At 37.7% G+C, this 15735-nt stretch overlaps 1 protein-coding gene across 2 annotated transcripts in view; it reads left to right on the forward strand.

Annotated features, from left to right (window-relative positions):
• Positions 1-15735, forward strand: part of ZNF385D (zinc finger protein 385D) — a 429859-nt gene that overhangs the window by 290633 nt on the left and 123491 nt on the right. For both annotated transcript variants that reach the window (XM_075745842.1, XM_075745843.1), the window contains one exon: positions 1556-1698. In XM_075745842.1, the coding sequence (XP_075601957.1) occupies positions 1556-1698 (143 nt within the window). The remainder of the gene's footprint in view (positions 1-1555; positions 1699-15735) is intronic.

Genomic DNA, 15735 nt, shown 5'->3' on the forward strand with positions numbered 1-15735 from the left:
CATTTGGTACACTCTGACATTGAGGTAAATGTAGAAATTACTCCCAAAATGGCAGTTACTCTGGGGGAAAAACTAGTGTGAGATTGTAGTGAAACCTAATCCAATACCTTTGGTTTACTAGTGGGTAATGTTTTCCTTTTAGTGATTCTTAGTGAAATGCTTCACGGAGGAGCTGAAAGCTGGCAAAAAATATTGTCTTTGAAAATTTGGCTCCAGCTGATTTTATACCTAGAAGCAGAACTGTGGATGATCTGCTACAACTGGTTAATTAAATCGTGTGCTGTTAGCCCTCAATTAGGTTTGCATTAAATTGCAAACCTTGCTAGCAGAGTTGCTGGCCAAATATGGAGACATTCCATATATCATTCTGACTACTTTATATTTGGGCTCTTAAAGAATGTATGCAGCTTGTCTAATGAAGTGTCTGTATGTACGAGAGGAAGAAAAGAAACAGATTTCGGATCTCTCCGTTGGTCTGTCTGCCTGTGTGTCTGTTCAATGAGTGGGGCAAAACTCCCCTTACTTTTTTCTTTTTTTTAATGTTTCTTGGACTCTTACCAGCAGGTTTTTACAGTCTGTTGCCTGCCTCTCAGATTAGAAGAACACTGGCATATTTTAACAGTTTCCTAGGATCCAAATAGTCTTTAATTAACAGGGAATTGATGTTTTGGAGTGCAACCAAAACATGGGAGACATTGGAAGCAGAGAATGGGCTTGGATCCTTCCAGCTTTTAGCTGGCTGTGGCAAGCGGCAAACAAAGAAGTAAAATAGGGTCTGCTGCAAACAGGTAGCGACTTATTGGTATGCAAGGGGATTTCTTCATTTGCATTATGTTCCCACAGAACTGGTGGCTGGTAGTGTTAGCCGGGAGGAGCTTTCTGCTGTACAAAGTCTGAATCAGCTCCACCCCTTGCAAGAGCTGAAAGTGCTTGTCGGTACCTTTCCATAAACTGAATTTTGGTGGCTGCTGAAATGGTTCTTAATTTAAATTCGTATTGACCAACTGTTTGAGGCAGCAAGGTATGTTGTGTTTGCTAGGCTTAGGTTGACTCTGAAGCTGTAAGCTCCATGAGTGAGCATTTAATTAAAAAAATCAAAAGTCTACAAATGACATGACTTTTGCTGAGCCGAAGAGCTAGCTGTTGTTCATTTTCTCTGGAGCAGTTTGCATTAGGAGGGTTGAGCAATAGGGCTGGCATGAAACACTGAAATTATAGCAGAATGAGACTAGCTGAAGTTCTAAAGGGAAGTCAGGCATATGCTGAACTATTGCTCCAGATAATCCAGGGAGAGAAATGGTTTATTAGCTAATTTTAAATAATGATAGATTGATACCTGAAGCAATTACTGGCAAAGAATTATAACCAACAGTCACTGAGTCAGCTGTGCTCTTTTTCGGTAATGCAGTAATTTGTTGAGAAATAAAAATGTATTTGTTTAATCCAATATTGCCTTTTTATTCTTGCTTTTTTGTGCTGGCTTCTCCCCCTCCCACCTTCCTTTTCCTCTAATCACAGTACTTGCTGAACGCCTTCTCTCTCTTTCTGCACCCAGGTGGTACATGCCAGAGCCCTGCCCTTCCAGCCCTAGTGCGTCCTCCTGCTCCACCTTTGCAGCCGTCGCTGGATATTAAACCATTTCTTCCATTTCCTCTGGACACTGCCGCAGCAGTCAATCTCTTCCCCAACTTCAATGCAGTAAGTGCGCTCCTAACAGTTACTGTCCACTTCACTGAGCCACGGTTTCCATGGAAGGCTCAAGAGGGCACAAAGTAGAATTTTATTTACTCAATTAAACCTGGAATATCCTCTCCCTTACTGAGGGCCGAATAGCTCTTTCAGACACACTGGTAGGCCATAAATTAAACCTTAGCTGAGTGTTAGCCGGAAATAATGTAGAAGGAAAAAATGATATGATCCCAACTGACGCGCAATAAAGTTGCAGGCCATATTCGGTCCCAGGGCTTGTGAGTTTTCCACTCTAATTTAAGATGTGTGGAGTTTCACTAGCCTACAGTTTGCTGCAACTCTCAGAGAGTGAAACTCTCAGAGTGATTGCATTCTACATTCCGTCTCCAATAGGCTTCCTGAGAAATACTTAAAGTTTACAAATTGGAGTGGCTACAAAAGATAAAACTGTCAGAGCAATTAAAATAAGAATGAGAACAGCATAGCTGATATATAAGCTATTCATTGGCAAACAATGCAGTGTATTTTTTTCAGGTTAGGGTATTTTATTTCTCATGCCTTAGGTTAAAACAAGGTTAGATTTCTCTTTAATAATTTTTTACTTAGTCATAGTATCTATGACTGCAGAAATCTTATTCCTTCTGTGATATTTTCATTATATTACTGACATATGTCACAAATGTTTAAATTTTCCTGTTTCTGGCTGAGATATTTAATGCTCTTAAAAAAAAAAAAAAAAAGCCTAAATTGGTTTTATGTTAATTTTGACTTTATAGAATTATGTCCCTTTTTAATTTGAAGGTACTCTATGAAGTTCTTTTCCTTATTTACATATACTAGACAGAGAAAAAAAATTAAGTACATGTGTGCTTACCTACTTTGAGAGACAGAGGGAGGGGTGGAAATTGCCATGCCAAAACAATTCTAATTAACATGCAAAAATCTTAATTGCAATAATTAAGAGTAGTAAAAGAACATGCCCATTCTAGAAGCAATCTGTAGTAATCAATAGCAAATTTCCATAATTAAATGTTCATTTATTTACCTTTTATGGATGTTCATTTTGCTTTAAAATAATTAAAATTAACTGTCAAAATATTTATTTATGCAGTCTTAAATTGAGGCAATTCACAGCATCAATAGAGATCACAAAAGCTATAAGCTGCAAGTCTTAAAATGCTCAGAAACAACATGTCAACGAATTATTACAAAGAAACTTTTTATGACAAAGAAACTTTTCCAAATTTTAAAATGTATATACATATGCAGTAAAGTTTTTAAAAGCGCTGGTTTTAACCAAGTTACTGATAACTTGTAATGAAATGGATAAACCAGTAAACTTGTTTAATATGCTTTAGGTTTTTTTCTTACCAGTTTTGCTTTGTGATCATTGTTTGTATTTAATGCAATAGGCCAGCTGAATTTTTATAAGTTGTCTGTTAGAATTTCTCTTTTTTCAGGATTTTCCATAGTTCAGAGTCTTCATGTTGTTTTACTAATTGTTTAACTCTGGATAATTCAAATGCAATTTTAATGATGAATTTTAATAAATAATTGGTAACCTTGTGTTGTTCCCTAAATTTGCACTTTCTTTTTTCTTAAAGAAAAAGTCTCAAAGACTGATTTCATACTATAATTATATTGAGGGAGAGGTGGGGGAGGATGTACTTGTATTAATTTGAAAGTAAGAAAGTAAAAACAGACTCCTATCAAAACCCTGCTATTCCTGAACATCATCTTAGTTGTGTATCGTTTGGTCTAAGCACTGTAGCTGGACTTCACAAACTCCTCATCTCTTCAATTTTTCAGTAAACTGAGCCTAGGTTTCAAGAGTGAGACTAGCAGCCCTTTTTAACAGGACTCTGAAGTTCATTCCCGTGCAGAGTACTGCTTCCTGCGATGGGTGGCTGTCTGCCGAGTCCACCTTTGCTGAATATGCCCGTCCTGACTGTGAGGATGCTGTCATCTGAGCTGCTGTCACCTGACTTGCTGCTCATCATCCTTGCCTTGCAACATGACCTTTGCCTTTTCATCATGTGTGCTGGCATGCAGCAGCATCATCAGTGTTCCCATTTTCATTCTGAACAGTACATTATTGAATGCTGCTATGTTTAGCTCATATGCCAGAGCTGGTTAATGGGGTCCTCCAAACATGTAGGCTAGCTGAGAAGTTCTGCATATTTCCAGAAATTCTTTCAAAGCTGATGAATCTTTTGGGGACGCATCAGCTGCTGCTGAGCATTATCAGCCTAAGGAGAAGGTAACCCACAAGTCATATTAGACTTTAAACAGGATGTCTGACAAGACCTTTAAGTATGTGAATGTTAGACAAAAACCAAATGTTTAACAAAAATTTATCTTCCTAAATATGCATGCTCATGAACGATTGTAGCTGTTGATAATGCTTTATATTAATTGACTTCAGTGGCAATCCTATGCAGTGTCAGTGGAGAAACATTTACATTCTGTGGCTAAACCAATGTCAAGCAGGTGGTCAGTGAAAGACCCAGAACTCTGAACATCTGAACTTGACGTTCTCTCTTGTGTTGTCAATAAATTAGCTTTACCCTTGATTGAGACATCAAGGTCATAGATTTGTGTCTTAGGAAATGGATTTCTAAAGACCTCTTGACCCTTGCACAATACTTCAGAAACTATTGAGTTTGGCAGCATGTCTGAGCTACTTCCCAAGATACTAGAAGGAAGTCCAGAGTTTTGGCCATTTATTTATTTACTGGCCACTTTTCAACAGCCTTCACTTGAGAAGAGCATGATCAAGGAGAAACTTGAGTAAAAATTGTCATGTTTCAGAGAAAAGAAGTGATGTCTGGTTACGGCAATCCTAACTCGAGATTTTGCTTGTGATAGGCATAGGCATCTGAGCTCATCAGCCTAAATTTATTTGCAAAAGATAGTGGAGAAAAATGAGCAATTTATTCCGTTGTTTTAAATGAGAAAAATACACAAAAGTAGGTTGCAATGCAAGCACTTTATGTCTACTTTGGCATGAGGTGAAGTGAACCCTGAAAGTTCCCGTTCATCTTGCTGACTGTAATGATGGACCGGCTCAGCTGCATATAAGTTTGGTTAGATGAATCCCACATTATGGGACAGGTCATAAGCTGTTCACAGCTGATATATTAAATTCCACTCAAAAATCAGATGACAGAAGTGCTGACATTGTATTGTATGTTTACAGAGGAATGCTCCCATTTATCAAGCAATTATGCTTCTAATTTTATCTAAAGACAGCCTTAAGGGAATTTGAGGATCCAGATGAACTGGATAGAAATATTAGGAGAGTTTAAAGCAAAAGTAATTTACCAATGGAGAATCTCAGGCGCATATACAAGAACTAACAAACCCAAACACTGATCTTAAGTACCACAAATAATAATAGTAAGGTCTTGTATTTTATACCATTTTTTCACTCTCAGTTTATTGCAAACATAAGATTACTTTCTTTGTTACTGATGATTTTGGTCTTAAGCTAGTTCAGTTTTTGCTGGCCACCTCTGAGGAAAACATTCAGCTCTGATTTCTACAAAGGCAAAAGCTTTATTGGAGCAGAGACTAGAAGAGATAACATGGGGGTGGGGGGTGGGGAGGTGCAAACCTTTATCAGTAATAACTCTGGACACTGAGGAGAGGAAAAAGTAAAAAGTTAGTAACCTGAGAAATGGAAGGAGATAACATGTGAACCTTTGAACCATTCAGTTTCTCGAGGAGCATTTTCTATTTATACAAGAAAGCATAAAGCAAACATACCAATTAACAATCTGGTTAGCTGAACATTTGTAGGTGCTATGCTCTTAATTGTGAGGCAAATGGGTACCCTCAAGTCGTATGTAAAAAGAAATTTTAACAACACAGCTGTTTAAACTGAAAACAGCCCAATGGTGCAGACCCTGAAGAATCACAAGTTCATTGCAAGTTTATCTGATATAAAAAGATCAATCAAGTGAATAGGATTTAAATGGCTACATTTTATGAATGAAAGAAACTGTGACCATAAACAGTGTTTATATGGCTTTTTAAAATATGTTTTGAAGATTGTCAGAGAAATAGAAAAATAATTGTCTATTCTGAAAAATGTTTGAGATCATTTAGCAAACATTTAGTATACTTCTGCTTTATCATCTGCAGAGTGACAAGCTTTAAGACTGTGCTTCTAAGAACTGCTTCTTAGAGACACAGAGCTTTAGCAGTTGTATTGAATACGTGCTGGTCCACGAGTGCACGTGAAAGTGCATATGTTGTGCTTCTGTTCATGAGCCAGTGGTTGGTTGCAAAGACATTTCATACAGAATCAAAGTCTAGAAGTTAATTAACTTGTAGGAAAATGTTGATATGAGTCCCTGGACTAAGACAAAATGCTTCATTTTTGACATTAGTGTCAGCCCTAAGTGACCCTCCCACAGAAAAAACCCCTCAGATCTTTTTTTATGCCTCATAGTCTCCAAAGTCCATCATCCTCAAAGCACAGATGCATCAGAAACCAGGTTTTGGTTATTTCTGAAGCTCTCAGAATTACATATTTCAGCCTCTTGAGAGACAGATTTTAAAGTTTACAAATGCAGGATATTTGCTCTTATTAGGTGAAAAAATCAGACAATGCATTGCACTCCTTTTTTGTTTATTCTTTGATGGATATGCTAACCATTTTCCTGAAAAAAATCTAAAAAATACTATATCACACTTTGTAGACTGTAGTATGAGCATAATCTGTAGTGCAAAAGTTCCACAATGTGGAAGATCTAAGCAAATGCTTGTAAGCAGAAATAGGGATGTTGCTGGAAAAGCTCCATCCTAACTCCAAACTAAAGCCTGATCTCCCCTTGTTGCCAGTGGAAAGTTTCCCAAAGAAGCATCCTTTGGAAGGAAACATGATTGCAGTTTTGACTAGAACGTTGTGACTTGGAAGAGCAGCAGCAATGTCAGAACTGTATTAAAACCTAGATGGAAAATGAACTATTACTCTACAGACATATCTTTCTCATGATCCATCTGTAGTAATCCTTGTTCAGTCCCCTGATTTTTCCTGTTTGCTTGTTCTATGCCAATAGCCCCAGGTGCAATATTTAGGGCTTCATGTTTCACCTTCCTCTGGTAGAGATTTGCCATATGGGAAAGGAGGAGGAGGTAACAGCGGCCGTTGCCCGTAGATTAGGACTCCAGCAGCAGCTTGGGTTAGGGTGCCAATGGTATGCTCCTTGCTTCCTGAAAACCAGCCTGTGCAACATCCTGGCAGCTTCCGGGGCAGCACAAAGGCTGCACTCTCTATTTATAGAGGTGAAGCTTGTGTTTGTAGGCATCAGTAGTGGGCAGTTATGGCTGGCTTGTTGCACTGGGAGCTGCTTTACTCCCCACTCTTGTCTTGCTGCGGGGCTCTGCCTGGCCCGCCGATAACCCACTGAGTTAGCTCCTACCGAGCGTAGCTTCGTGGTTGTTTGGGAAATGCAGTCTTGTCCTGTTGTGGCCAGACAACCGATAGAAATGGACAATGTAGAAAACCTGCTCACTGACAAGTATTTCTGGGAAGTGTTATGCCAGGAAATGTGGAGAAAACTTGTCAAAAAGCTGCCAGAAGACATTTAAAAAAATCTTTTCCTTAGGCTCTTGTCCGGGGTAGCTTTTTATCTAGAAGAGAGATATGTGCTGCAGAAATGATGTGCCAATTTTCTGGATGTTATGAATAAGACGTACCTTTTGATAGTGAAGAGTGGAGGAGGAATCTCAAATGCATGTTAGTTTTTCTAAACATTAGCAGCCTGAAATTTACAAAATAAACTCTACGTCTGTAGAGTCTACATAATGGTTTTGGTTTATGTTTTCTGACTTAATTGAGCAGAGGAGCATAATAAGACTATTTTTCCTCATCATATAAAATCCTTTAAAGGATGACGTGCTGTCAAACGCTTTGTTTCCAGAAGAGGATAGTCGAGGGACAACACAGTGGCCTCAGTATCATGTGAATCAAAATGGAATACTGCCTATATAGAAGAACTTGGCAGTAAAAATATAGTCTGTGCTGATTTTTAATGTTATTTCCATGAAAAGGACCTTTGTCAGGTGGAGAACTGTACTGCACCAAATTGTTAATTTGTCAGACAAACAGAGGGGATTATTGCTTCTGGGGATATTCCTTGCGTGGCTGCTCATTTACAGGTGTCTAGAAACAGCGGGGTTTGGCTTGCTCTTTTCCTTTCCATAGCACTGCAATTTTGCTGTGAGACAGCTATACTTTTCTTTATGGTCTATATCTCTATTGCTGTTTAGCTGAATATTTTTCAAAATAGGGAAGAATGCAAAAATAATGTTTTGGCTCAGGAATTCTTTGTTATAATAACATTTTCATCACTGGTCAGGACATTTAATTAAGTAGTCTGCAGGGGAAGAAGAGGGATTAGGGAATGAGCAAACACAAGAAAATCCTGGCAATTCAGATGTTTTTATTTGGTGCTTGCAAAACAGGAATGAATCAACATCGGTATGAAATATTCAATTATTTGAATTGGCCAGATTTATTTGCTGTACATTTAAATCCTTAATCTATACCATGGGCTTTGTTTGAAGTAGCAGTAAAGCTCTGACTCTCTGATGCAGAGGAAATGTTCACAGCTCGGAAGACATGGTGAAATTAAGCTCTTTGTCTTTTCCAGTTTTGAGTCAGCTTAGGGTAGATCCAGATCTCCAGGAACATTCTGTTTCCCCATTCTTATGTATGGTCTATGCTCTATGTCACAGGCAGGGAACAGAGCTGACTTTGTATAAATGAGTGTTCCTGCAACCTTCAGGTAACGTCCCCAGGGTTGCCTGTGATTGCATGGCTGTTATTTTCCTTTGCACTGTGGAGCGGCTGGGTAGTAGTGTCTCAGCTCCCTAACAGTTGTCTCCAGAATGATTGCTATTATTTTCTTTGGAATTGATGCATTGTTAAGGAGCATCCTACTAAACCTAGCCTTACTCCCTTTGCAACTTCCTCTAAAAATTTTTGGCCTCTGCTTGCACCTGATAGCTGAGACTCCTTCAAGTTTCAACCCAGGCATCAACAAAAGTTTTCTTGTTACCTTACATTTTAGCAGCACTTCTGGCCCTGTTTTTGGAATCACTTCCATTGGGCCCATGTGAATTGAAATTGTGAAATTGAAATGTGAAATTGCTAATTGCAATTTTTGGAATTGCTTTCATTGGTCCCATGTGAACCTCATGAAGTTCAACAAGGCCAAGTGCAAGGTCTTGCACCTGGGTCAGGGAAATCCCCAATATCAGTACAGACTGGGTGATGAATGGATTGAGAGCAGCCCTGTGGAGAAGGACTTGGGGATATTGGTGGATGCAAAATTGGACATGAGCCAGCAATGCACGCTTGCAGCCAATCACGTCCTGAGCTGCATCAAAAGCAGCGTGGCTTGCAGATTGAGGGAGGTGATTCTGCTCCTCTACTCCCTTCTCATGAGACACCACCTGGAGTACTGCATCCAGTTCTGAGACCCCAAATAAAAGAAAGACGTGGACCTGTTGGAGTGAGTCCAGAGGAGACTGAATCAGGGGGCTGGAGCACCTCTCCTGTGAAGACAGGCTGAGAGAGTTGGGGTTGTTCAGCCTGGAGAAGAGAAGGCTGTGGGAGGACCTTATTGTGGCCATTCAATACTTAAAGGGGGCTTATAAGAAAAATTAGGCCTTTTTTTTACCAGGGCCTGTAGTGACAGGGCAATGTTTTTAAGCTGAAAGAGGGTAGGTTTAGATTGGAAGAAATAAATTTTTTTATTAGGGGGTTCGTGCGACACTGGAATAGATTGTCCAGAGAAGTTGTGGATGCCCCATCATTGAAAGTGTTCAAGGTCAGGTTGGATGGGGCTTTGAACCTGATCTGGTGAAAGATGGCCCTGCCCACAACAAGGGGTTTTGACTTGATGATATTTAAAGATCACTTCCAACCCAACCCATTCTCTGATTCCTTACAACTTATTTGAACAGTTTTAGGATTATGTTCCAATTAGGGAATGGGCAGTCTCCTATGATTATGATGAGCAGCTGTCACCCCTTGCCACATTGAATACAGCAATCTTGAGAGCTTAGAAGAGTTTGCTCATGGGTACAAATGGGTAGATACCATAAAAAAAAAAAAAAGCCATTAACAAGTTTTATTTTTATTTAAATTAAATTTGTATCAAGGGTGCTCCAACCTTCTGTGATTGATTTCAGCAGAAATTCAGGTTTCTAGGATGCACGTTCTCCTGGGGAAGGTAATGTTAAGATTATCTTAAAATAGCTTAAATTTGTGTCATTTCACTTTGCTGAACATTATAATGCCTATCCTTGAATTCATCTCTGTAACTGTAATGTGGATGTAAATTATCCAACCATACCTGTTTCCTGGCTCTTGTCCAGTTTTTGGAGTGTGCCTTTGATAAATCTGTTTTGATTTATCCGAAAGACTTATTTCCAGTATGAGCGGACTTCTAGCTAGTCTCCAGCAATTATCATGTCCGTAATTGACTGAGAAGGTCTGAGGCAGAAGTTTGTATAAGCTCATGACTGCACTATTAGCTAAATGTCCATACAGTAGGTTATGGAGTATAAACCTGAAGGTGTTTTCATGAATACTGCTGTTGGTTGGAAATGATCTCTGGAACAAAGGGCTGGACATACCTAAAAATGACACACAGCAAGCTTTGTTTGCTGTGTATTTTTTTTTATTTACCCAAGTGGTTTCTTTTTATTGTTAATCAATAGGATCTAAATATCTCACATGCTTGTTTGTTTAACTGATGATTAGTAATAGCGAAAGAATAGACTTTCTGAGTTACCTCATCCTGCCTTACACATTTGCTAGAGGGCACTACACAGTGGGCTGACAGATAACTTGCTGTTGGAAAGTCATAGTACCCAAGGCAAAGGCAATAGCACAGCCTTATTGGGGATTGAGGGCCCCTCAGGCTTTTGCTTGGCATGCAAGACATTCTCGTAAAGGAAATGAAATGAAGTGCTCTTCAGATTTGTCAAGTCTTGATGAGTGGAATTACTTAAAACTAAATTTTATAAAGCATTTTATAAAGCATTTTAAATAATGTTTTAATCAGTTGATGTTTACACCCTTTGTCTTAATAGCACTCGGATGAAAAAGATCAATGATTATTTTATTCTGCAAAGACTATAAAACTTTAATGGGTTGCATAATAAGTATAACTCATAAAATCTACAGTTTAAATATGGATGGTTATTAACCTGTTTTTAAAAAGCTGCAATTAAAGTGAAAAGAAATTACTTAAAGCAATGATTTCATTACTGTAGTCTGAGGAGGAAAAAGAGTGATAAAATTCTAAAATCAGTATTATTTCTGTTGATAAGACAGACATTTGGAAAGATTAAAATAAAGCATGCATCTTTCCTAGCCTTAGGCATGTTTGTGTTCCTAACCCAGCTGAATAACTATTTACTGAAACATTTTTGTACAACCTGCAGTTTGTTCTTGGGAATTTCAAAGATATCTGTTGAAAAAAGCATGAGTTTGCATGACAGGTAATTTTACACACAGTAAATACATTCCTAAGCACAATTACCTCGTTAATTGCTTATTCATAGCATGCAGTGACAGTGCTGCTGTTATTCAAGAACTTGTCCTAAAACACACTCACTTTTATCCCCATGAGAAGATTTGGGGCTCGCTCTTTCCCACTCTTTTTAGTCACAGTAGTTTGGGCTGGTAAATAGCATGTGCTGAAGAACTCATTTATCTGGAGTCATTGTATGAAGGACTCTCTGATGGAATATTTCTGTAATGTCCATGTCCTGTCTAATTTATTTTATCCTAACTTTTTTTTTTCATAAGGGAAGAATATCCCCAAAGGTTATATGTTGGACTTGTAGAATGGGTTATAGAACTCCAGATTCTCATGCAACTACTGTTTTTCCTGGCATCTTTCCTTTGGCTCTACTGAATGCTTAAAGTAATACTGTGTAAATATCCATACAGATTAAATTATTGATCAAAATAATTCATAAAAAATAGTACAAACACTTGTATCTCTCAGGAAATAATTGTTTCTCTTTTAAATACATTGGTTTATATAATATAGATGAGTATCAAATTCTTACTATTTAAAAGAATACAAGTCAATGGTTTTCTGTCAGACATTATATTTTGCCCAGAATATATTTTGCTTTGTGATGTCATGAGTAAAGAGTTTTAGATTACATATTACTTACATATTATGTTTTTATCAGAAAGAATAAAAAATATTAAATAAATTGTGTAGTTTCCTTACACAACAAAAGCAATCATGTTTAGAATAAAAAGTAAAAGCTGTCTTAATGACTCAAACCAGAAGGCTAAATAATCTATTGCTGAATGAAAATTGCAGATAAAATATAAAAAGATAGATAGGAAAGAGACATTCATAATTGCAATTAGAGGTGGTGTAAAGCATTCTGGAAAGTTGACCAGCAAAAGTTTCTTTCAGTAGTTTGGTACAGTGAAACTGCTAGGATGTTTGAATGGCAGAGCGTGATCCTAACAAATCGAGGGCATGGCAAGAGTTCCTAAAATTGAACAAAATAACCCTGTGAAGGGAATATTTGAAGAAAATTTTAGGGGACTGGTATTTAAGTTATTCCTGGAACATTTGTCAAGAAGCCAGAAAAGGTGTAAAGCCTTTACTTCCTTTTTTTCCTGTGCAGTTTTTGCTAGGCTTATCTGTAGTCCATCACATCCATGCTTTGTTAAAAATCCAAGGAATTTACAAAGATACCAGTTTGGGATCCTGAAAATAGTATAGGCTGATTATCAGAGTGTTTTTGTTCTTGAGCTAATCAACCGTCCACTGTCAAAAAAGTCAAGTAGCTGATCTGGTGTACCTATGCATCTTTAGTTTCAACAGGTAGGGCAGCTATGGTACCTGAGGGTGGTGTGATGAGATTATAACAGGGTAACAAAAGCCAGGACCAGGCCAAAGCATTATCTGTTCCTATAGCCTTTCTCTGACAACTTAAGGAAGAGCAGAAGAGTAGAAAACACGTAACACTTGCCAAACAATGCCTCCAGTGAGGTATATTTTAGGAAGTTCTTGAGCTAAATGTGTTATCTTGGTATGTGATAGCCCTCCATGAGGTAACATGCTGAACTGGATGGAATCAGCAGGAGAGTTTGTTTGTTTTAACTACTGATGAGGTAATTTGAGTTTCCTTATTCCCTTCTCCAGACGGTGCCTAATATATCCGGGCGGGGAGATACATAGGAAAATTTCCTTGGGCAACCTATGTACTAGGAAGAGATGGGAGTGTATGAACTATGACTTGCTATAAACAGTAGAAGTCTAAGGACTATTTTTAAGGTGCTGTGCTTGTGGGAGCTGGAAGTGGATGAAGAAATGTCTATCACCTTACTCATACTTTGTGTTTGAAATGTACTGATTTGCTAATGGATCCAACCCATTACATTATTGGTGTTGCTAGGACTCAGATGACAGAGATAAATCACAGGGGTGATGCCAGAGTTAATTATAGCAGTGCCCTCCCAAACAGCACTATCAGCTCTGGGAAGCAGCAAAAGCAATTGTTGGCATTAGGAAGTAACATGAGAGAGTGGTGTCTGGGCTAGGAGCGGCAGTGCGGAGACTGCCAGTGAAAGGATTGGAAAATACTGGATATATGGCGCTGGGCTTGGAAGAGAGGTGGGAAGAAGAGCAGAAGGTTTTCAAGAAGAGAGACTTAGAAATATCTCAGAACAGGTATTTGAAAGATGCGTTTGCTTCACACACAACACACACACACAAACACTTAAAAAGTCCTTACGTCTTTGTTCCTGGCAGGAACAGTTCCTTTCCTTTTTAGTTACATGCTTTTCCCAGGAAATTAATATCTTCTGAAACGTTTTGAAGCAAGTTTGTTCTCTCTAAATCTATCTTATTTACTTTCATTTTACAGGAGCTATATTTGCTTGAAACCTAATTATGTTTTTCATTGTAAATTTGAAAGAAAAAAAGAGAAATTACCTTGGTACTTACTGAAAATATGTCTCAAACTGAACTAAAACAAGCACGAAATTAAAAAAGAATCTGTGTTTCTGAAATCAGAGAAAGTCTTTCTTTAAGAACAAACCCTCAGATACTGTAAAATGTCATAGCTCCACAGCTGTTCACTCTCTGTTCCTCAGTAAGGATTCCCTGATGGAGGGGAATTGTTCTTAAATTTCTGTGCACAAAGATGATAGCATGTATTTTTTTGTCTTAAGTGTCTTTCTTTTCCATTAAGCAAAGCAATAAATAAAGGTAAAGTCTACTTCAGCAAATATTGTGTATGCATGTCTCTGCTGTAGTATAAAAAAATCTCTCCTGTCTCTTCAAACAGGCTGAGTTTATAGAATGTGAAGAAATATCTGTTTCAGATGACACCGAATTGCACAAAACCTATGGATCTGAAGATTAGTTTGTATTTTCATTTATTTACTTGGACCCCATTATTCAGTTGATTGGGAAAAGTTGTATTTCATTTGGAATTATTTCCTTTAGCTGTTTCTTCGCAAACCACTGCAACTTTTTCAGAAGTCCTTTGATTTCTTTTTTAGAAGCTGCTGTGATATGGCAAGAGATTTGGCACATAAATTGATGCTGACCCTGAGGGTAAATAGTTCTCTCTGTGAGATGCTAAATTTAGTGTCCCTTAAGCAGCTCAGGTGAAAGTACAAAAAAGCACAATTCCGTGGTTAGTGGCATTTGTACTAAAACAAGGAAAGTATTAACTTTAAATATAAACAAGTAAGAGAAGGCAATGATAATTTTAGTGAAATTAAAACTTTCTTGTCCTCTAGTTTAATGAGAAGGCAGAACCTAACCAACTCAAAACTCAAAAATACAGACCACACAACATATAAAATGTGTTAGGATTCTCATCCTTACTTACACAGTTCTGTGATTTGATTAATATCTCTGCTTCATACCAGTTGGACTCACAGTAAACACTGTAATATTTTATCTATGTTTCCTAAAACAGCATTTCTGTGGACCAGAGCACACCAGGAGAAAGGTTATGGAGAACAACTTCAAGTTCAGTAATTAAACATCTTAAACGTTTGTTAAGCTTTTCAGTAAGACACAAGATTAATCAGTAAAGAAAAAAGCCACTTAATACTGCAATAATATATTATTTAGTGTATAACTTCTCTTAAATAAGTGGAGGATTAGCAATCATCTACTTTGGTCTTTAGCTATCATTAACAATGTTTAAGTCGTCAACCTATGCAGGGATTTAAGATGATTATATAATCAGCAGATTTTTTTAGATGGCTGCAGCTGATGATAAGCATGCATTATTCCAAGCATCCAACCTATGCTAAGAAATTATTGTCTTGCTAGGCTTTTGTCACATAAGAGTATAAAAAAAAAATAATAATTGATTTCAGTTAGTTGTTCCTGGCTGTTCATAGTACGGAATGAGAGAGAAACCCCAAGTCTTAAACAAAATTTTGTCGAGGAAGCACATTCTTGCTGACAGAGATGATTCTTAAAGGGATTGACAATCTTATTGGATAAAAGTTACCAGTCTTACAGATACCACCATTCAGGTTGGTTTTGAACTTAAAGAAGTTCTGTATGGCAACATGAGCTTGGGGGGACTCATTGCAAGCTTGGGAATTAATTTGGATGCTGATTGTAGCCAGCCCAAAACTCTAGATGATAAGATAGCTATGCATTGGGTTTTTTTGTTTTTTTTCTCCTCATGTTGTCTGAGCCTGAAGTAGCCTCTTTGATGTATTTCTTCCTCAAGCCAGTAATACTGAAGCACATAGAACAACAGACAATCTGTTCAAGTTAGTCTAATGACTTTGAACCTCAAAGGTTCAAGTTGAAATTATAGTCTTTTAAAACACATCCTTAGGCTGTATTTTATTTCATCTCATTTATCCGTCGTTAATTTTACACAAAAGATGTCAATTCTGAGTAACTTTAATTTGGCTTTACCATCCATCTGTTTTGTTACAATGTAATCACTACCAGCCTCTCTTTTACTTCTGCTCATTTAAATGGTTGCTAGCTTGAGCATCCT

Source organism: Balearica regulorum, chromosome 2 (genome assembly GCF_011004875.1).
Source record: "Balearica regulorum gibbericeps isolate bBalReg1 chromosome 2, bBalReg1.pri, whole genome shotgun sequence".
NCBI classification, from domain to species: domain Eukaryota; kingdom Metazoa; phylum Chordata; class Aves; order Gruiformes; family Gruidae; genus Balearica; species Balearica regulorum.